Genomic DNA, 24585 nt, shown 5'->3' with positions numbered 1-24585 from the left:
GAATGGAATGGCCAACACATGGAAACCATATGTTTGATGTATTTGATACCATTTCACTGATTCCGCCTTCAGCCACTACGATGAGCCCGACCTCCCCAATTAAGGTGCCACCAACTTCCTGTGATGCCATGTATTTATAATCCATTAAAAGTCACAAATTTCAAATGGAATAACCCGCTAAATTCACAAGTTTGCTGGTCTGTTGTTTAACTCAAAACCTAACCTACACATATACATTAGCTACACATACAATGGTACAGGCAAGAATACACAAAACATTTTGTACATCTGGATCCAGATCAATTTGGTGAAGTATACCATTAGTGTGATCTAAAAGGTAAAGTTATCAGTTTAACGGTCTAGGTTTGCACAACTTTCATCTACAAAGTAAAAAAAAACTATTCACTGTAATTGGTACATGTAATCTATTAATGTTGAACATATATTTAGTGCTCATGCATAATATTTCACTATGTAGCCTAGATGCTACAGATAGGCCTACTAGTGGATTTGTTTCTCTCAATACAATAGAGTAACGCAATATTATTTTCAATGATATTTTATCATTTCTATGACTCCAAGTATCGATTCTCAATCGATTCTTAATTTATTTTGCTAGGAAGTTCACGTTAGCTAGCGCTAGTTGGCTATACCTGCGCCAAAAGGTCCAGTATTTTTCATTCTCTACCTTGTTCTCCAACTTTTTTTTAGATGGGGAGCCAACATGTTTTCAGCACTTTTACTTCCATGACTGAACAAAACTCGTTTTCTCATGTCTCTCTCCTGTCCTTCTGCAGCAGACATGGTGAGCAATATGTTTGAAACATCAAATCGCAATAAAATCAAAGTATCGAATCGCAGTCCTTATAGAATCGTGAGAATCGCAATATATATACACATGTGTATATATATAGTATTGGCACCAAAGTATTGTGATAAAATCGTACTGTTAGGTCCCAAGCAATTCCCAGGTCTAACAGATACGTAGGTAGAATAAAGTAGGTAGTGACATTATAAAATTGCTACATAATTATTGCTTTACAATGTCAGATCAGAGTGAGCAAAGATGGTCAGATTAAATCAAAAGCGTTGAAACTAGTTCAAAGTAATCATAAGTACAGATAAACTGGAAGATCTTCTGAAAGTCCCAACGGCACCTTTGGTTTCTGTTGCACCCCTGGTTTCTGTGTCCCTGGACTTTGTTTTTCATGGTCCATGTTTTGTTTGCCTGAAATATGCCTCCTGCACATTGTCATTAATGTGTTATGCACATAGTTTTTTACATCTTTCCATGTTCTGCCTTGTAGAACTGGTTCAGCTGCAATACATGCATCACATTCTGTTTTACCTGGAATCTTCATCAGTTTAGTGAAGTCTCCTAGCTGCCGCCTGACTGCAGCCTGAGCCTCATCACTCCATATCTTCTGCTTCCTTTGTGTTGCCACAGCAACAGGACCTGCCTCTAGTCTCTCCTCTTGATCCTGTGCAGGTACAGTCCTTGTTCCACCAACCTCTTCCTTAGCAATCTTTGCCGATTCTTTCTTTGTCCATTTTCTGGGGTCCACTCTTGTAAGGCCCTTCTTCCTTTTAATAGATTTTACTGTGTTGTGCACATAGTTTTTGATGTCCCTCCAAGTCCTGTCTCGTACAGCTGGTTCATTGTGGAGGCATACTTCACAGTCCCGTTTACCTGGAACCTTCATCATTGAGATAAAGTGTCCCAACTGACGCTTCACCGCAGCCTTAGCCGCATCACTCCACGGCCTCACAGGACTTGTCCGCGCAGGAACTGTCCTGACAGGAAGTTTCTGCGTTGGAAGTGTCTGTGCATGAAGTGTTGGCGTAGTAACTGTACGCGCTGGAAGTGTTTGTGCAGGAAGTGTCTGTGCAGGATTAGTCCCTGAAGCATATGATGTTGCAGGAGATGAAAGGCCATAAGGACTTGCAGGATATGATCTTGCATGATGAGTCCCTGCGGTATATGTCCCTGCAACATATGAACCTGCTGGATAGGTCCCTGCAGGATGTGTCACGGTAGGATATGCCCTCGCAGAATCTGTCCCCGCAGAATATGACCTCGCAGAATGTGATCCTGAAGGATATGACTTCTCAGGATATGTCCCAGCATGATATGACCTTGAAGGCTGTGCCTCCACAGTATATGACTTTGCTGAATATGTCTCTGTAGGATATGATGACCCAGTAGGACATGTCTCGGTAGGATATGTCCTTCCAGTATCTGTCCCTGCTGGATATGTCCCTGCAGAAGATGTCCCTATGAAATGAATAGAAACAGAAGAAAATGATTCATGAACATGTGCCATTATCATATATTGTGAAGAGGAACAGAGCAAACACTATTGAGTAATAAGTTGCCAGCTTCTCAAAAATGTAGGTCTAGTGAACATGTAAATATGCAAAAACAACAGATTTTTCCACTGAATTTATAATTTAACCCCTTAAAACACAACGGACATTTTTCTCCAAATACCCTGTAAAGCAACTAATACTCACCATATGTAGGAGAAACAACCCTTTCCTCAGATGGCACTGGAATTACCACTGGAACCTGATCCATTGCAAGCAGCAATTTGCTGATTTCTGCTAGATGTGCTGCATTTTCAGAGAGCCTGTAGTACTCTTTATGGACCTGGGTGTCATGTCCCAATAACTTTGCCACCTGATCCAATTCACTTTCATTCAAGTTTAGTATTTGGCAATGGATAGCAACCTCTTGCCTCACTGTCGCATGGATCAGACTTTCAGGATTCTTTGCATCACACTCATGTGCACACTTCCTCAGACAGTCAAACCCTCTGATGTAGCTTGCTGCATCCAGGCTACGTGCAAAGACATAAGGGTTGTCCTTTGACACACCAACTTTGTCTCTGTTTGCAATAAGGATCTCAAGAGATGAGATCATCCTCTCCGTTAGTAGGACTGGCATTTTCCTACCATTTTTGCCTTCTATTTCCAACCTGGTTAATTTGTCGTCACCAAGCTCCTGCTCCAGCCTTGAGAGGTTATTGAAAATGTCTGCACTAGCTGGAGCTTTCTTCCTGTTTGTGTACGTTTCCAACAGCATTTTCGCAACTTCCCCTGTCCTTTTTCTGTTGAAGAGAGCTATTTCTGCAAGAAGAGTTTCATTGAGCTTTTTCCAGACAGCGTTGGTGGGGTTCTCCAGCAATTCTTTCTTCGCTGTGTCCTCTGCAACCTTGAGAAACTTCTGAAGTTTGATCAAATCCTCAGTTAGTGAAGACACATCAACTTCATCACACTGAGGGACAGCACTGAGGGATAGACCGGAAAAACAGTTATTCCAATCGTTTTCAAGTAGTTCAATAAACCTTTGGGCTTGTTCCTCTGCCTCACGGTCCTCTGTCATACGACTCTCCCCAAAAGCTATTTCAGTAGCTCTTTTCAAGGAATAGCCAATCTTTAAAGCAAGAGATGGGGCCTTGTACCTGTCGGAGGCAGGGTCATGACCACTCATTTTCCTGGCAGCATGAACAGCCAATTTGAATTTGGATGGTACACATACTTCATGCAGATATTGAACACCACAGTCCATCTCATTTACAGCAAGTACAAATCTAGCCAATTCCCTCATTTTTGAACCAATGTAAGTAAACTGTGACTTGGCATGACCATGCTTTGCAGATAGTGCATTGCCATATTTACAGATGAGGGGATCATTTTTGATGTGGCATAAGATGTCATCTTGATTCATATTGTGTATTATTTCTTCACATCCTCCAGTAGAATAGACAGGCAATGGAACAAGTTGAGAGGACGCAGCCTGGATCCTCACTCTTTTTCCTCCCCTCGTTTCATCTTGTCCTTTTCTGGCATTACATGTGCTCTCATGCTTCCATAAATCAATTTTGGTGAAAAAAGCTAAGCAGTGTTGGCAGGGCAGGCAGTCATGCACAGAAACACCATCGTAAGATGGTCTACACTTTCTCACAATTTCCCCATCTCCACTTTGAAGAACTTCTAAGTTGTGTTGATAGTTGCCTTTGTTACGGAGTTGGTCAAGCAAGAGAGACCTGATTTTGGAGAGTTCTGGGAAGCTGATAGCATGAGCAACAGCTGCTTCTTCTGCGTGCACCCTTTCTAAATGTCTTGCAATGTTGTGGTGTGGTTCATTGCAATACAGGCAGAAGTGTTTTTTGTCCAATTTTCTTTTACCGTCATCTGTCATATCACATGCACTGACTGTCAATTTTGTGCTGGAACGTAGGCTTGACCTTGTACCTTTCCGTGGCGCAAACTTCTTGAGGCGAGGTTTTTTAGCTTGTGCTGCTTTTTGGGGGGACAGCTTAGATTCACTATTATCGCAGGGGCTTTCTGCATTAGATGGAAGAGGATCTGAACCACTTGGGAGGTTTGAATCCAGTCTTTGTCCTTCTACCTCATCACCTGAACTGTTATCATCACTTGAACTGCTCTCTTTAGCACTATTTTTTATGTCACATAAAGCTCTCTCCATGTCATATAAAGTCTTCTCCACATCACTTGAAGTCTTCTCTTCATTGTGTAGAGGATTTCCTTTCTCGTGTAAAGGATTCTCTTCCTTGTGTTCCCCATCCATCGTTTAGGCTGCTACCATCTGCACCTACACAAAACACAGCATAGGTTAGGAGAAACCCATCATCATAAGCCTAGTACATGGTAAGAATGTTGAATGGAAGTATCCCAGGTACAAGCTGTGCGTATGTGAAGAAATAGGAATATAGCCAATCACTGTTTAGGCGAGCAGGTTGATTACAAAGTAATCATAAATGAGCTCTGCTCAGGGTTTCCATTAGCCGGTAATTGCGGGCATCTATTTGTTTTACCGGCCAAACTGACTGGGAGAAGAAGAAAAAAATCCCTTTGCAAAATAATGCTTAATTGATTGTCAGATTTGTCTATCGTAAATACATTTGACAGTCATGCTTATTGGTCAATTTGCTAAATATTGTGGAATTAAATTGGGGCATGTGTATCTATTTTTTGCGGAATACCACTTGTCAGACGGCGCTAGAGCTGCAGCTCACCAGCTCATTTTTGCTGGAATGAAATATGTGCTTTTATAATAACGCAACAATACGATTGCATTTTAAAAACAGTTTTGATGGCCACGATTAAAAAGAGCTACTATTTTTATTTATCCTATTTGCCATGTATAGGCAACGGTAGGCTATCAGCATGTCACCAACTACTTTGCAATGTGAGCTGGAGGCAGTATGCATTTTGAAAACATATACTTAATTGATGAAATCCGAACGTGTTACTTATGAAGCATGTCTTACATTGCTTCAATGTAGCCTAGGCAAAATCTGACCATAGAAACATGGAGGCAATGATTTCATAAAAACTTCCTCATATGCCATTGAAACCATGCATTTCTCTCCTGTTCTATTGGTTTTCATATCAACTTTCTTTCATTGTCCAGAAGCCAATAGGCACAATCCTAGTCATGTACACAACATGTAAAGTGTATGTCCCATGTTTCATGAGCTGAAATAAAAAAAATCCCTGAAATTTTCCATATGCACAAAAATCTTATATCTCAAATTTTGTGCACAAATTTGTTTACATCCCTGTTAGTGAGCATTTCTCATTTGCCAAACGAATCCATCCACCAGACAGGTGTAGCAGATCAAGAAGCTGATTAAACAGCATGATCATTACACAGGTGCACCTTGTGTTGAGGACAATAAAAGGCCACTTTAAAATATGAAGTTTTATCGTCACACAACACAATGCCACAGATGTCTCAAGTTTTGAGGGAGTGTGCAATTTGCATGTAGACTGCAGGAATGTCCATCAGAGCTGTTGCCAGAGAATTGAATGTTCATTTCTCTACAATAAGCCGCCTCCAACATCATTTTAGAGAATTTGGCAGTACACCCAACCGGCCTCACAACCGCAGATCACGTGTAACCACTCCAGCCCAGGACCTCCACATAAGGCTTCTTCACCTGTGGGATCGTATGAGACCAGCCACACGGACAACTGATGAAACTGAGGAGTATTTATGTCTATAATAAGGCCCTTTTGTGGGGGAAAACTAATTCTGACTAGCTGGGCCTGGCTCCCAAGTGGGTGGGCCTATGCCCTCCCAAGACCAACCATGGCTGGGCCCCTGCCCAGTCATGTGAAATCCATAGATTAGGGTCTAATTTATTTATTTCAATTGACTGATTTCCTTATATGAACTGTAACTCAGTAAAATCGTTGAAAATGTTGCATGTTGCATTTATATTTTTGTACAGTATATTAGCAACCCATCCTAGTTGTTGCATCTTGTTACGTGAATAGGTTATATGGTTTCTGAGTGAAATCATTTAGTCAAACATTTAATCATATAATTTCCATTACACATCTTTAGATTCCCCCTCTTTCTAAGTTTCTAACTGAGATTTTCATCTCTGTCACATATGGAGCCACACTCATCAGGTGCACTATTTAGAATGGTGTTATCCCGCAAATTGCATTTTGGCAAACGCTTCATTACAGGAGTTGCATGTTGATAAGGGAATTTATATGTTTAAAGTAATGAGGAATTCCACCCTGAAACCATATAATTGTATGAAATTTATTAGAATCATAAAACTATAATCTGATGTGTGTAGTTTTAGTTAGAATTAGAACAAGGACCTTTTGCTCCTTTTTAGTATGTAAGCAGGGTGCAAGTGTGAAACAAATGATAAAAGGAGCTATCGACAGACAAGTTGTACTACTGTGTTCCTTACGGGACATTCTGTCCCCACCCGTGGAGTGGAGAAACTGTTAGGCTTGCAGAAGATTATGAAACATGTTGCAGATTAAAGAAACAATGTATCTGTGTAGTGGAAAAACACAGACTCTGAGCAAGGCGTAGCTTAAGATTTGAACTTGTATGTGTGTGTGTTATAAAGACTGTTTGCATTTTTGATTTCAGAACGTTCTCTGAATAAACTGTACGGACCTTTTGTATAAGCTGAGTCTTTGCCTAATTATTATTAAACCGTGGGTCTTACAAACCTCGGGGATTGGTCAAAGCTTAATTGATTGTTATATATTATTATTGGGATTGAAAATTCTCGTGACACATGTTCTGTTAAGATGAATTATCATAACCATAATGTAATTTCTGTCATTCTGAGCACCATGGGTAGACCCCCTAATGCAGGGCAAAAAGAAATTCAGCGGATGGTCAGGTTGCCAGAACATAATTACAAATAATTTGTAGACTGCAAATTGACTGCAATAAGCCCAAACAGATATAATATTTGACTAAAACAATCATTTTACACCTTGCTTACATTTGTATACGATCACATATACAGTGAATTAGAAAGTATTCAGACCCCTTGACTTTTTACACATATTGTTACGTTACAGCCTTACTCTAAAACGGATTAAATTGTTTTCTCCACTCAATCTACACACAATACCCCATAATGACAAAGCAAAAACAGGTTTTTGCAAATATATTAAAAATAAAAACTGAAATATTACATTTACATAAGTATTCAGTACTTTGTTGAAGAACCTTTGGTAGCGATTACAGCCTTGAGTCTTCTTGGGTATGACGCTACAAGCTTGACACACCTGTATTTGGGGAGTTTCTCCCATTCTTCTCTGCAGATCCTTTCAAGCTCTGTCAGGTTGGATGGGGAGCGTCGCTGCACAGCTATTATCAGGTCTCTCCAGAGATGTTTGATCGGGTTCAAGTCCGGGCTCAAGGACATTCAGAGACTTGTCCCGAAGCCACTCCTGCGTTGTCTTGGCTGTGTGCTTAGGGTCGTTATCCTTTTGGTGTCAAGATGTGGGTGTAGCTGGTGTATTGGAAGTCAGGCGCAGGAGAGCAGAGATGAGTGGACAAGGCACTTTAGTGAGGCAATATATGAATAGAACGCAACTGCGTCACAAAAACAAATGCCCTCAGAACAAGTGAGGCAGCACTAAGCACAAAAATAACAAAGTACAAAGTACAGGCTGTCAAAAAGCACGGGTGTAAAATATAACCCGGCGCAAACCAGCCAGAAGAGTGCCAACCCGACAATAAACAATTACACACATGGGGGGAACAGAGGGTTAAATACATGGCAAGTAATGAGGGCAATGTAAACCAGGTGTGTGGGAAAACAAGACAAATGGAAAATGAAAAGTGGATCGGCGATGGCTAGAAGACCGGTGACGTCGACCGCCGAACGAACAAGGAGAGGAACCGACATCGGCGGAAGTCGAGACAGTTGGAGGGTGAACCTTCGCCCCAGTGAGGTCCTGAGTGCTCTGGAGCAGGTTTTCATCAAAGATCTCTCTGTACTTTGCTCTGTTCCAATTCCCCTCGATCCTGTCTAGTCTCCCAGTCCCTGCCGCTGAAAAACATCCCCACAGCATGATGCTGCCACCACCATGCTTCAATGTAGGGATGGTGCCAGGTTTCCTCCAAACGTTCTGCTTGGTATTCAATCTTGGTTTCATCAGACCAGAGAATCTTGTTTCTCATGGTCTGAGAGTCCTTTTGGTGCCTCCAAATGGGCTGTCATTTGCTTTTTACTGAGGAGTGGCTTCCATCAGGCCACTCTACCATAAAGGCCTAATTGGTGGAGTGCTGCAGAGATGGGTGTCCTTCTGGAAGAGGAACTCTGGAGCTCTGTCAAAGTGACCATCGGGTTCTTGGTCACCTCCCTGACCAAGGTCCTTTTCCCCCGATTGCTCAGTTTGGCAGGGCGGCCAGCTCTAGGAAGAGACTTGGTGGTTCCAAACGTCTTCCATTTAAGAATGATGGAGGCCACTGTGTTCTTCAATGCTGCAGAAATGTTTTGGTACCCTTCCCCGGATCTATACCTCGACACAATCCTGTCTCGGAGCTCTACGGACAATTCCTTCGACCTCATGGCTTGGTTTCTGCTCTGACATGCACTGTCAACTGTTGGACCTCATATAGACAGGTGTGTGCCTTTGCAAATCATGTCCAATTAATTGAATTTACCACAGGTGGACTCCAATCAAGTTGTATAAACATCTCAAGGATGATCAATGGAAACAGGATGGACCTGATCTAAATTTTGAGTCTCATAGCAAAGGGTCTGAATACTTATATATACACACAGTAGCAGTCAAAAGTAGCAGTCAAAAGTTTGGACACACCAACTCATTGAAGGGTTTTTCTTTGTTTTTTACTATTTTCTACATTGTAGAATAATAGTGAAGACATCAAAACAGCAAAGCACCATCACACCTCCTCCTCTATACTTTACGATGGGAACCACACATGCAGAGACCATCCGTTCACCTACTCTGTGTCTCACAAAGATGTCAACCTCAGTCAACCTACCAGGGTAGTTACAAACAGCACAGGAATGAAATCATCAACATGTATTGATCACATCTTTACAAATACTGCAGAAAAATGCTTTAAAGCAGTATCCAAATCCACCAGATGTAGTGATCACAATATAGTATCCATATCTAGGAAAACCAAAGTTCCAAAGGCTGGGCCTAATATAGTGTATAAGAGGTCATACAATAAGTTTTGTAGTGATTCCTATGTTGTTGATGTAAATAATATTTGTTGGTCTGTGGTGTAATGAGGAGCAACCAGATGCTCCACTTGAAACATTTATGAAATTGCTTATTCCAGTTACTAATAAGCATGCACCCATTAGGAAAATAACTGTAAAAACTTAAATCCCTGTGGATTGATGAGGAATTGAACAATTGTATGGTTGACAGAGAGGAGGCAAAAGGAATGGCAAATAAGTCTGGCTGCAAAACCGATTGGCAAACACATTGAGAAATCATGTGACTAAACTGAATAAAAATAAGAAACTACACTATGAAACAAAGATAAATGACAAAGAATGATTGTAAAAAGCTTTGGAGCACAAAGGAAATGTTGGGAAAAAAAGGCAAACTTGGCTTCATCATTCATTGAATCAGATGGCTCATTCATCAAAAAAACGCACTGATATTGCCAATTACTTTAATGATTTTTTCACAGGCAAGATTAGCAAACTTAGGCATGACATGCCAGCAACAAACGCTGACACTACACATCCCAAGTATAACTGACCAAATACTGAAAGACAAGCATTGTAATTTTGAATTTCATAAAGTGAGTGTGAAATAATTGAAAAAATTATTGTTGTCTATCAACGATGACAAGCCACTGGGTCTGACAACTTGGATGGAAAATCCTACAACTTGGACGATAATAGCGGATGATATTGCCACTCCTATTTGCCCTATGTCCCATCAAAGCCTACTAGAAAGTGTGTGCCCTCAGGCCTGTAGGGAAGCAAATGTAATTCCGCTACCCAAAAATAGTAAAGCCCACTTTACTGGCTCAAATAGCCGACCAATCAGCCTGTTCCCAACCCTTAGTAAACTTTTGCAAAAAATGGTGTTTGACCAGATACAATGCTATTTTACAGTAAACAAATTGACAACAGACTTTCTGCACGCTTATAGGGTAGGAGATTCAACAAGCACAGCACTTACAAAAATTACAGCTGATGGCTGAGAGAAATTCATGATAAAAAGATTGTGGGAGCTGTTTTGTTAGACTTCAGTGCAGCTTTTGACATTATTGATCATAATCTGCTGATAGGAAAACGTATGCGTTATGGCTTTACATCCCCTGCTATATTGTGGATAAAGAGTTAGTCTAACAGAACACAAAGGGTGTTTAATGGAAGCGTCTCCAAAATAATCCAGGTAGAGTCAGGAATTCCCCAGGGCAGCTGTCTAGGCCCCTTACATACATGAAGGGCACATTTTGGCATTTGTTGTATGATTGATGAGGCGGCGGGCCGTGCACCGGGGCCAGATCTTCCGGGAAGTCATCGAACGAAGTCTCTCGGACATTCGGTTTCCGTTTTATTTTTCCACTGTCCCGGAAAATACCAACAGAGGGCGAATGTAATCATATTGCAAATGTACAAAACATCACCAGTCACGACGTGGCCTTTTCTCCTAAATGGAAAAGACTTTGAAGACAAAACTTGGTGAGCATAGGTTTGGCATAATGGGCAGTTGGCCCCGAACAAGATGGAGTCGAGGACTCAACGCTTTTTGAGTTAAGGCCATTTTTCTGGGATTAAAGGTAAAAAACTAAAATAGAGCGCTAATTTGACCACTTCACGTCAAAGTACATGATCCTACGGTGTCAGGGGGAAGAAAACAGACATTTACCGTAATTTAACGTGTTGGGGTGTAGGGGGCAGTATTTTCACGGCTGGATGAAAAACGCCAAATTAAACTGGTTACTACTCTGGCCCAGAAACTAGAATATGCATATTATTAGTAGATTTGGATAGAAAACACTCTGAAGTTTCTAAAACTGTTTGAATGGTGTTTGTGAGTATAACATAACTCATATGGCAGGCAAAAACCTGAGAGAAATCCAACCAGGAAGTGGAAAGTCTGAGAATTGTAGTTCTTTTGATTCTCTATCAAAACTACAGTTTCTGTGGGTCACGTTGCACTTCCTAAGGCTTCCATTGGCTGTCAACAGCCTTCAGAAAGTTCTTTCAGCCTTCTCCTGTTACTGGGCAGATAATAGGAGCTCAGTCAATCAGTGGACTGCCTGTGGACAAAGGGATTGGATATGCGCGGTCCCGCGAGCACGCCGTTCCTTCTTTTTCTTCTTGAATGAATATGCTATTGTCCGGTTGGAATATTATCGCAATTTTACGTAAAAAATACCATGAAGATTGATTTTAAACAGCATTTGACATGCTACTAAGTACGGTAATGGAACATTTGGACTTTTCGTCTCTGGTACCGCGCTCACGCTCACGTTATGCCTTTGGATAAGTGATCTGTACGCACGAACAAAACGGAGGTATTTGGACATAAATATGGATTATTTCGAACAAAAACAACATTTCTTGTGGAAGAAGCATTCCTGGGAGTGCATTCTGACGAAGATCAGCAAAGGTAAGAGCATATTTATAATACTAATTCTGAGTTTAGGTGACCCCGAACTTGGCGAGTGTCTGTATAGCTTGCTGTGATGGCGAGCTATGTACTCAGAATATTGAAAAATGTGCTTTCTCCGTAAAGCTATTTTAAAATCTGACACAGCGGATGCATCCAGGAGTAGTCTATCTATCATTCCTTAAATAATTGTTATATATTTTGTCAACGTTTATGATGAGTATTTTTGTAAATTGATGTGCACATTCACCGGACGTTTTGGTGGGAATACATTTTCTGAACATCATGCGCCAATGTAAAATGCTGTTTTTCGATATAAATATGAACTTTATCGAACAAAACATACATGTATTGTGTAACATAATGTCCTAGGAGTGTCATCTGATGAAGATCGTCAAAGGTTAGTGCTTCATTTAGCTGTGTTTTGGGTTTTATTGACACATGTCCTTGCTTGGAAAATGGCTGTGTGATTATTTTTGTCTATGTACTCTAATAATCTAATGTTTTTCTTTCGCTGTAAAGCCTTTTTGAAATCGGACAATGTGGTTACATCAAGGAGAAGTGTATCTTTAAAATGGTGTAAAATAGTTGTATGTTTGAGAAAGTTGAATTATGACATTTTGTTGTTTTGAATTTGCCGCCCTGATATTTCACTGGCTGTGTCCCGGACGCTAGCGTCCCACGTAGCCCATAGAAGTTAAGAGAAATCGTACAATTGGTGATAAACAAAATTAGTTTTTTTCCCCAAAAAGTTATCCGTTAAGGCGGGTTTCGGAACTCTGCGAGATTTCTGAGATTTTCTGAAATAACACACACTCATTCAACCCTGTGTAAATAAGTCAGTTCTTAACGTAAAGACTTAAAACTCAATATTCTATAAGAGCCTAACCCAAGGAGGATATGTGTTCACTTTCAGCTTCCTGTGTCAACCAGAAGTGCCTTAAAATGGTGTCATAGGGGCTGTTTCGAAGGTTTAAAAAGGTCAGATCTTTCCACAACTTCATATGTGTGATTAGGCAACCCTCATGAACTGTAAATCAGTCATTTCTCCAAACTCAGAAAACTCTCTCACACACACACACACACACACACACACACACACACACACACACACATACATAAAGGATGAAGTGACACAGTGCGGGGCTTAAAGACACACAGAGCCTGCAATGCCATTACCATAATCTCTAGGCAGTGCCGAGTTCAACGAGATGCCCAGCTTGACCGTAGCTCGCTCGGTCTGAGCGCAGCGACCATGAAAAAAGTAGGCCCATAATGAAGCCTGGCCCTAAATTTCAGGTGTTTTTGGGGGACAGCGGCGGAACCGTTAGGATTAGAAGCACAATTCGACCTCAGGAACGTTCCTGGGGTCCTCCTGATCTGTGCAAGCCTAACCTTGACCATGTGGCATTAACCCTTAACAGTGAAAAGGTGTTTACATCAAACAGTTTTCAATTACTTCTCTCCCCATAGGAATACATTGCCTGCTCCCCTAAATTCAACCTGAAGCCTATGTGGGTTATGAATGCCTTATGAACCTGTCTTAGATGACAATTCATCAGGACACTATGAGGTCTACCTGTATTGATTCTAAGCTTCCTGGAGCAACCGGAAGTGGTTAAATTCACCCTAAAGGTGTTTTAAAGTACCAAACCGGCAGTTTGTGACAATCACTGCACTCAACCCTGTGTAAATCAGTTAGTTCTTAACGTAAAGACTTAAAACTCAGGATTCTGTAAAAGCCTACCCCAATGAGGAGATGTGTTTACTTTTAGTGTCCTGTGCCAACCGGAAGTGCCTTAAATTGGGGTCACAGTGGCTGTTTCGAAGGGTTAAAAAAGTCACATCTTTCCAAAACTTCATGTGTGATTAGGCAACCCTCATGAACTGTAAATCAGTCATTTATCCCATCAGATTTCCAAGAAAAACTCACACACACAGCAAGGATGGCGTGACACAGTGTGGGGCTTAGAGACACACAGAGCCTGCAATAGTTATCTTTGTTCTAATAATTACCTTTGTCAAAGATCCGTCAGACCTAGAGCTCTGAAACTTTAGAAACATGTTCTAGAGCTCAAGTCGATAGTGCAGTGAGTTATGTGGCTCTAGAAGGTTCTCAGACCGAGAAACAGCCACCTACATTTGCAATAACTTCAATTCATTTTGACATCACGAAAATGACGACATTTAGAAGAGTCGCAAGACTAGGTGCATTGAAACCGCCTCGGCCCATAGAGACGGACCCCAACGTTTTTGTCCGATAGCTCATTCAAGGACCCCGTAGCAACGCCCGGATTTTCAGCACCAATTAAGGTCATTGCTCGGGCACCGAATGACCTATCGAGCCGAAACTCGGGGTCGAGTCACATAGGCCTACACATAAAGTGAGAGCTGGACCCGCAGCTAGAACGTAACTACATGTTTTACGTTTTTATTATGATTTAATCTGAAGGCGCTGTGAATTATGGGCCTGCTCTGAAATATGTGATAGTTGGCTTCTAAACGAGTTGGAAAAAGTGGGTTTGGTGTCAGATGGTATCAGTTTGGTGTCAGAATGATATCTAATTGACTGATGGACGCTGACTTGCTGGGTGACTTTTGTACATTTGCAATATGTTTAAACAGTGATAGACCATCACTAAAATGATATTCTTAAATCAACACCAACAAGCGATGGAGAGGAACCAGAATCACTACCCGGCCATCCCGAGTTCTTCGGGACAGTCAATTTCGCATTCCTGCAGTTCTTTTGAGCATGTCAAATTTGTGATGGTAAATGCCCATTGAAACATATTGCAAATGGACAGTACATTTTAGAGGTCATAATTATGAAATAACATTGAAGTTTGTACAATGTAACAGCAATATTTAGACTTAGGGATGCCATCCGTTAGATAAAATATGGAACGGTTCCGTATTTCACTCAAAGAATTAACGTTTTGTTTTCGAAATGATAGTTTCCAGATTCGACCATTTTAATGACCAAAGGCTCGTAATTATGTGTGTTATTATGTTATAATTAAGTCTATGATTTGATAGAGCAGTCTGACTGAGCAATGTTAGGCACCAGCAGGCTCGTAAGCATTCATTCAAACAGCAGTTTCGTGCATTTGCCAGCAGCTCTTCGCAATGCTTCAAGCATTGTGCTGTTTATGACTTCAAGCCTATCAACTCCCAAGATTAGGCTGGTGTAACCGATGTGAAATGGCTAGTTAGTTAGCGGGGTGCGCGCTAATAGCGTTTCAAACATCACTCACTCTGAGACTTGGAGTAGCTCTGCATGGGTAACGCTGCTTCGAGGGTGGCTGTTGTCGATGTGTTCCTGGTTCGAGCCCAGCGAGGAGAGGGACGTAAGCTATACTGTTACACTGGCAATACTAAAGTGCCTATAAGAACATCCAATAGTCAAAAGGTATATGAAATACAAATCGTATAGAGAGAAATAGTCCTATAATTCCTATAATAACTACAACCTAAAACTTCTTACCAGGCAATATTGAAGACTCATGATAAAAGGAACCACCAGCTTTCATATGTTCTTATGTTCTGAGCAAGGAACTTAAATGTTATCTTTTTTACATGGCACATATTGCACTTTTACTTTCTTCTCCAACACTTTGTTTTTGCATTATTTAAACCAAATTGAACATATTTCATTATTTATTTGAGGTTAAATTGATTTTACTGATGTATTATATTAAGTTAAAATAAGTGTTCATTCAGTATTGTTGTAATTGTCATTATTACAAACAAAAAATATATAAATAAAATAATGTAAATTATTTTTTAATATATTTTTTTAATCGTCCAATTAATCGGTATCGGCTTTTTTGGTCCTCCAATAAATCGGTATCGGTGTTGAAAAATCATATTCAGTCGACATCTAGTATATTTGCAATAATATTCAACAGTGAAAAAACATCACCTAATGGACATGATGAAATCAACACAACGAGCGATGGAGAGGAACCACTATCATTGCCCGGCCATCCCGAGTTCATCGGGCCAGTCAATTTCGCATTTCTGCAGTATTTTTGAGCATGTCAAATTCGTGATGGTAAATGCCCATTGAAACATATTGCAAATGGACAGCCGTGCACTTGGTGATTAGAATGGGTTATCAGAAGCACATTTTTTAAATGTTTTTTAATGCCTTTAGGGGGGAGCAAGGGGTCTACGGTTGGGTAGGGAGCACCCCCCCGCAAGGGGTCTACGGTTGGGTAGGGAGCACCCCCCCACCCGTGCCCATCCAATAGGGGGCGCCCCTGGTCATATTGGACATTTTTCTAAAAAACTTTAAAAAACAACAGAGTCCCACTTCTCCCTCATCATACATGACAAATAGACCATCTAGGTTGATTCATGGCTTAACCTGTTTGGGATAGGGGGCAGTATTTTCACGGCCGGATAAAAAACGTACCCGATTTAATCTGGTTATTACTCCTGCCCAGAAACTAAAATATGCATATAATTAGTAGGTTTGGATAGAAAACACTCCAAAGTTTCTAAAACTGTTTGAATGGTGTCTGTGAGTATAACAGAACTCATTTGGCAGGCCAAAACCTGAGAAGATTCCTTACAGGAAGTGCAAATACTGCCCCCTATCCCCAACAGGTTAAGAGACACCATGGAAAAATATTTAACAGGGATGAAAAAGGCAGCGAGAGACAGAGATAATGAGACAAACGTAAGTCTCCCGAAAGCTAAGACGAGGAAATATGACGAAGCGTATGTAGCGCTTGGCTTCACTGTGACTACGGTGGCAGACGAGGAAAGACCGGTATGTTTACTGTGTCTAAAAATGTTGGCAGCGGACAGCATGAAGTCAAATAAAGACATTACACCCCAATCACGCTGATAAGCCGCTTGAGTTTTTTCAGCGAAAACGTGCCGAATATTGCCAACAATCATTCCGCTTTGTGAATGCTACTTCAGTAAACCAGCGAGCACTGTTAGCATCATATAAGGTGGCGTACCAAATTGCTCAGTGCAAAAAAAAACACTCCATAGCAGAGGAGCTGATACTGCCTGCAGCATTAGACATGGTCTCTGTTATGCTGGATGACGCAAGTGAGCAAAAATAAAAACTATCCCTCTGTCCAATGACACTGTCACCAGATGTATAAATGACATTGCTAACGATCTTAAAGAACAGCTGGTAGATAAACTCAAAGACAAACGTTTTGCCTTACAGTTCGATGAAGCAACTGACAGCAACAAAGACTGTTTGTTTATCGCTTATGTACTTTTTGACATGACAAACTCCCTGTGTGAGGATCTACTTTTTTGTAAATATGCTATTCAAAATGCTGGACTGCTTCCTGACTGAGAATGGGCTAAAGTGGGAGAACTGCATTAGCCTTTCCTGTGGCTCAGTTGGTAGAGCATGGTGTTTGCAACGCCAGGGTTGTGGGTTTGATTCCCACGGGGGGCCAGTACAAAAAGAAAATGCATGAAATGTATGCATTCACTACTGTAAGTTGCTCTGGATAAGAGTGTCTGCTAAATGACTAAAATGTGATGTAAATGTGTTTGCAGTGATGGTGCAGACCATGGCAGGGATGTGAAAAGGACTTTGGGCACTCATCAAGAAGGCATCACCTAATGCTGAGTGGACACACTGTGTTATACACAGAGAAGCACTGGCATCAAGGCACCTTTCCTCTGAATTAAGTGAGGTTATGACTGACATTGTAGGTGTAGTCAATTTTATAAAGACCAGAACACTAAAAACAAGAGTCTTCTCTGCTATCTGTGAGGAGATGGGAGCTGAACATCAAGCTGTGCTGTTTCACAGTGAAGCAAGGTGGCTGTCACGAGGAAAAGTCTTGTCCTGAGTTTTTGAGCTCAGAGAGCAGATAAGAATGTTTTCAGAGCAGGAGCACATGTATGACCTCGCAGAAAAATGTAGTGATGAGAACTTCCTGGCAAAACTGGCCTACCTGAGTGACATATTTGGAAAGCTAAATGAACTAAATCTACAGCTTCAAGGGAAGGATAAACACCTCCCTCAGGTCACAGACAAGATCAGCTTTTTCACTCGAAAGCTCTACACTATACTTGCTTGTTTTGTCACAAACTGACATTAGGTGAACTATTAGAATTTTACCAACCAGAAAATGGCGGAGTGATTTCTGCATAGTGCATCTTTAAGACATTGGCTCAAATCTAGGTTGTGCCTTTAGATTGAGAAAATGAACAACTTGAAGACTGGCGATGTTGCACCTCTGGATTTACAAACTCTATGGGTAGACAGTGTCCTTCCTTCCCGAATAACTCAGATAATACTTTTTTATTTATTTTGACCCACATTTTAATCACAGACAATCAGGGGGAAATCCAGAATATCAAAGCTGTGTTCGAATACCAATACTAACAGTCTGAACTACTTCCTAATGAGGATATACTACATACTATTAGTTCATTTTAGTATACTGTAAACGAATGGTATCCTTCGCCTGTCTACCAGAAGTTTATGTTGTTGCTATACAACCTCCTGATAGCTTGTTGACATAACAAATGACTAGCTAGACATTTTGTAAATTCAATCAGGAGTGCCAGAGTGCGCTCTGGGCTTCGTAAATCCAGAACGTTGTCAGATTGTCCGTTCGTAAATTCAGAGCGTTTCGCTCCTAGAGCGTGTCATTTGACGAACTGGCCAAGGAGTAGGGTTGATTCGAGCGTTCTGACCTCACAACGGGAGTCAAGCCCCACCCGTAGTACGCGCTCAAGCGGTTATATTTCACTGGTCATCCCCAAAGCCAACACCTACTTTGGCCACCTTTCCTTCCAGTTCTCTGCTGCCAATGACTGGTACTAATTGCAAAAATCACTGAAGTTGGAGACATATCTCCCTCACTAAACTTCAAGCATCGGCTGTCAGAGCAGTTTACCAATCGCTGCAGCTGTAAATAGCCCAACCAACTACCTACCTCATCCCCATATTTGTTGTTTTTTCTGGTCTTCTGCACACCAGTATTTCTACTTGCATATCCTCATCCGCACATCTATCACTCCAGTGTTAATTGCTAAATTGTAATTATTTCGCCACTATGGCCTATTTATTGCCTTACCTCCTTACTTCATTTGCACACACTGTATACAGATTTTCTATTGTGTTATTGACTGTACGTTTGTTTATCCCATGTGTAACTCTGTGTTGTTGTATTTGTCGCACTGCTTTGCTTCAACTTAGCCAGGTCGCATGATGCATCAGAGAGAGTGTATTTTGTTACAAAATACAGCACTGAAGCAGAGAACATTAAAAGAATCATTAAAAATAATTGGGGAATCATCCAAAGTGATACGCTACTACGCCAAGTCTTTCCTGAGCCACCAGTCATAAGCTTTAAGAGATGTCCTACCCTAAAGGACAAATTAGTCCACAGTTATCTTCCGGGTGACTCTCAAAAAACTTGGCTTGGCCACAAACCCAAGGGCTCTTTTAAATGTAACCAGTGCAACCATTGCAGAAATATTGCACAGAAAAAGTATTTCGTTGATACAGCTTCCAAAATGGAGTATTACGTCAAGCATTTCATTAACTGCAAAACCACTCATGTCATCTATAGATTGGAATGTCCACAGTGCAAGGTGTTCTATATTGGACGGACAAAGAGACGCCTTCAAGATCGCCTAGCGGAACACAAGTACGCCATACGGGTAGGCAATGAAGACTACCCCATGGCAAGGCACTACAAGTCCTTACACCATGGCAACCCTGCCTCCCTACAAGCTATGGGTATTGATCATATCCCGGCCTCTATTAGAAAAGGGGACCGCCTTAAACAGTTAAACCAAATGGAAAGTTTTTGGATTTACAAACTACAGGCCACTAAATACCCGGGTTTGAATGAAGATATGGATTTCTCACCCTTCCTGTAGGGTTGTGATGGGTACATTTGCTGTCATCTAGTGGATATCTTTGCTCAATTGCCCTCAGCTATGTTTAGACTCTTGTTGTTCATGTTTTGCTGTGTTCTAGTGTACTATGGAATGTATTGCTTTCTTATTCTTGACACTTCGCCCAGACATATTTAAGGTTAGAACTACCTTTCTAAGTGTTCTGATACTTCTAGTTTGGAGTTACATTTTTATGATAACATAGCTACAGCATTTCACTTTAAAGTGTGTATACTATTGCTTACTAGGTGTGTCCAATCAATTTTAACCACTCCCCCTTCTAATTAGGGTTAATTGGAAAAGCTGTTAAACAGAGAACATTGTATTATTTCTTTGTACACCCTGATGAAGGCCATGCAGCCGAAACGCGTCGGTTTTTTAAAAACATTGTTTCTATTGAACATGCCATACTAATAAAGGCATTTTAATCAATTATATGAAGAGTGCCTTGGTCCTCCTTTCTTTTTGTTAGCCAGGTCGCAGTTGTAAATGAGAACTTGTTCTCAACTGGCCTACCTGGTTAAATAATGGTGAAATAAAATAAACGCACCCAAGCTAACTAGCTAACGTTGGCTAGCTATTTCCAGACACAATTGAGAGAACACCTCACTCTGACCATTTTACTCGCCCTCGTAAATGCATCAGTTATTCTGCGCTCTGGCACACTCACACTAGAGTGCTCTGAAATCGGAGTAGATAGCCAGAATGAACAATGTCCATTGAGAACGCAAAACGACTATACCACTTAGCTAAGAATGACGTGAATAATCAAGTCAATAAACGTTGGGCAGTTAGATTATAATTCATATACTGCCTGGAAAGCTCAATGTATTAGTAGCCAACCAACGTTAGGTAACGAGCTAACACCGGTACATACTGCTGTAATGCTAATCAGTTCGTACGGATAGTGTAGCTTACAAATTGTCAGCCAACATAACGTGTAACGTAACTTATATGAAAAGTCATTACTTTATTACATTGCACAACATGTTCTTGTCATTAGTTTAAGGTTTGAATTTGTATCCGCTCTCGTCGGACTTCGTCAGCATATTTTCCGCCATTTTCTTAAAATCTGAAAACGGTGTGAAGTCACGCCCATTTTCTGAAGAGAAGTGGTCGGTGCTAAACCACAGATAGAACAATGAGACAGATCTTTCACTGGATGTATACATGTGACGCATCCGCGTGGCGTTCCCACTTCGGCTATACTGTTAGCTACATATCTACCACTTTACCTGTTTAAGCCAATGGTTTGTGTCAATAAAATAGCTGACAGACCAAAAAAACTAATATTTATTCTCAGTATAAGTATTTTTTACAACGCTAATACAAACCTGAAGGGGTAACTGAACCTTTTCAACAAAGGGCTAAAATACCACCTCCACCACCACTCCTTTCCGTCAGCAAGCAGCACTGCCTCACGTCCGCCATTAGAGAGCGAGCGAAACAATGCGAGAGCAGGGCAATGTCACAGATAGAACAATGAGGGTTAGTTGTAAACATATTTGGCAATATAGTACCCTCCCACGGCAGGCCAGAAACTGAGATAAACAAATGTTGACTTCATAACATAGCGACTCAAGGGAGCCTGTGGTCATATAGCTAACACCTAAGCACGTGTTGCAACGTTGACTAATTAACCGTAAAATTGGAATAAACGTCTATGACGTTCTTACCGGAGGAGTAGAGCTTGAAACGATATAGCTAGCGCCACTGTTGTGCCCTGAGATAAATCGAGGATAGCATGCGCCCAGGGTTGCCAGATAAAGCTACAATTTCTAGCCCAATGACCACTCAAAACCCACCTAAAAGGCCAAAAACTAGCCCCAAAAAATGTTTAACAGCAAGAGAGGAGTTGCCATATCTATAAAATAAACCCTTTCCCCATAACGTTATCGAGACAATTAAGAAGGGATATTTAACTTGTAACTTGTAACGACGTTGGAAGCAAAATTCGGGTTTCAAAATAATAATTATTGCAAGCTGTATGACATTGCTTAATCATAATAATAGCAGTCAAACGAGTTAGATCGACATCCATTAATGGAAAATGATCTGGCGAGTTTATAAAGGGGGCAATTATATTTTCTCTTGCCACATATTCAAATTCCTTTATTATGGCATAAGGCACAAGGGATATGGTATATGGCCAATATACCACGGCTAAGGGCCGTTTTTTTTAAACCATGACGCAATGTGGAGTGCCTGGATTCAGCCGTTAGTCATTGTATATTGGCCATATACCACATATCCCCGGGGGCCGTATTGCTATTATAAACTGGTTACATTTACATTTAAGTCATTTAGCAGACGCTCTTATCCAGAGCGACTTACAAATTGGGGCATTCACCTTATGATATCCAGTGGAACAACCACTTTACAATAGTACATCTATATCTTTTTTTGGGGGGGGGGGGGGGGTAGAAGGATTACTTTATCCTATCCCAGGTATTCCTTAAAGAGGTGGGGTTTCAGGTGTCTCTGGAAGGTGGTGATTGACTCCGCTGTCCTGGCGTCGTGAGGGAGCTTGTTCCACCATAGGGGTGCCAGAGCAGCGAACAGTTTTGACTGGGCCTGGGCCTGTTACCACTGTAATTAGAACAGTAAAATGTATACAAAGGCTTTCAGCCAATCAGCATTCAGGGCTCGAACCAGGTTTATACATGTAAAGTTTGAGTGATGAAAGTTGGACTGAGGATCTCAATCTCTGAGCAAGAAACACTTGGATGAACATAAAAAACTAATGTTAGTCTATTTTCTGGAAATTGTGCTGCTATGTGCCAGATGTTAAGCCTACAAATCGTTATAAATTGCCCATTTTCGAGATTGACTGGTCATAGCCTATAGCCCCTGATAGGCCTACATCTAATTTCAGATAGTTTACAGTAGCCTAGACAAGATGTAGGCAAGATATAAAGTGAACGATTTAGCAGCTTGCTTAGTTCAAATTAACAGACACATTTATTCATGAATTTTGCAATAAGAAATGCTTGTTTCCAAAATAGCCAGCTGCAACAGGGGTCATAATTTAAATCACTGAATATTAATAATATGTATATGAACTGAATATGCTTGTCAACAACAGTCAGTGGGGTTTTTGTTGTTGAATTTGTTGTAGTCTACCCGTAGCCCAATCTGACTACTGTTACCGTCAATTTAATTTGTTCATAATAACACAAGGCTACAACAACAAACTGAAGTCCTAGGCTATTTATTACATTTGTTCACCAGCTCCAGGTAGGCCACACAAGTGGCACAATTTGATTCGCAATGACTCCAGTGATATCTTAATTTCAACATATTTATTGTATCAAATGGTTGCCTACAATGGCATATTCATTAATAGCCTACTTGATGGCTAACAGAGGCAAATGTATATTTTTACAATTTACTTTTCCTCATAAAATGAACCACGCGAGGGAGTTCCATAACTTCCATTTCAAATTCACTCGGACAGCCCCCGAGAACCAAGAACTGGGCATTAAGCACTTCGCTTGATACCGTTTTCTTTAAGCAGTCATAGAGAATGCACTTTAAACCACCTCCGAGCGAATTTATACACTGCTCAAAAAAATAAAGGGAACACTTAAACAACACAATGTAACTCCAAGTCAATCACACTTCTGTGAAATCAAACTGTCCAAATTAGGAAGCAACAGTGATTGACAATACATTTCACATGCTGTTGTGCAAATGGAATAGACAACAGGTGGAAATTATAGGCAATTAGCAAGACACCCCCAATAAAGGAGTGGTTCTGCAGGTGGGGACCACAGACCACTTCTCAGTTCCTATGCTTCCTGGCTGATGTTTTGGTCACTTTTGAATGCTGGCGGTGCTTTCACTCTAGTGGTAGCATGAGACGGAGTCTACAACCCACACAAGTGGCTCAGGTAGTGCAGCTCATCCAGGATGGCACATCAATGCAAGCTGTGGCAAGAAGGTTTGCTGTGTCTGTCAGCGTAGTGTCCAGAGCATGGAGGCGCTACCAGGAGACAGGCCAGTACATCAGGAGACGTGGAGGGCAACAACCCAGCAGCAGGACCGCTACCTCCGCCTTTGTGCAAGGAGCAGCAGGAGGAGCACTGCAAAATGACCTCCAGCAGGCCACAAATGTGCATGTGTCTGCTCAAATGGTCAGGAACAGACTCCATGAGGGTGGTATGAGGGCCCGACGTCCACAGGTGGGGGTTGTGCTTACAGCCCAACACCGTGCAGGACGTTTGGCATTTGCCAGAGAACACCAAGATTGGCAAATTCGCCACTGGCGCCCTGTGCTCTTCACAGATGAAAACAGGTTCACACTGAGCACGTGACAGACGTGACAGAGTCTGGAGATGCCGTGGAGAACGTTCTGCTGCCTGCAACATCCTCCAGCATGACCGGTTTGGCGGTGGGTCAGTCATGGTGTGGGGTGGCATTTCTTTGGGGGGCCGCCCAGCCCTCCATGTGCTCGCCAGAGGTAGCCTGACTGCCATTAGGTACCGAGATGAGATCCTCAGACCCCTTGTGAGACCATATGCTGGTGCGGTTGGCCCTGGGTTCCTCCTAATGCAAGACAATGCTAGACCTCATGTGGCTGGAGTGTGTCAGCAGTTCCTGCAAGAGGAAGGCATTGATGCTATGGACTGGCCCGCCCGTTCCCCAGACCTGAATCCAATTGAGCACATCTGGGACATCATGTCTCGCTCCATCCACCAACGCCACGTTGCACCACAGACTGTCCAGGAGTTGGCGGATGCTTTAGTCCAGGTCTGGGAG

General features: G+C 41.5%; 1 protein-coding gene across 1 annotated transcript; it reads right to left on the bottom strand.

The window, feature by feature from the left end:
- Nucleotides 1-119: 119 nt before the first annotated feature.
- Nucleotides 120-21570, bottom strand: LOC115161083 (uncharacterized). Its single transcript, XM_029711809.1, has 3 exons — nt 21501-21570; nt 2515-4618; nt 120-2275 (listed from the first exon to the last, which is right to left on the bottom strand). Exons 2-3 carry the CDS (start codon nt 4592-4594, stop codon nt 1110-1112), a joined length of 3246 nt encoding a protein of 1081 aa, XP_029567669.1. The 5' UTR covers nt 4595-4618; nt 21501-21570; the 3' UTR covers nt 120-1109.
- Nucleotides 21571-24585: the final 3015 nt, after the last annotated feature.

Source organism: Salmo trutta, chromosome 24 (genome assembly GCF_901001165.1).
Source record: "Salmo trutta chromosome 24, fSalTru1.1, whole genome shotgun sequence".
NCBI lineage: Eukaryota > Metazoa > Chordata > Actinopteri > Salmoniformes > Salmonidae > Salmo > Salmo trutta.
The sequence above is the reverse complement of the archived record's forward strand: the minus strand, read 5'-3'. Positions and strand labels throughout refer to the sequence as shown.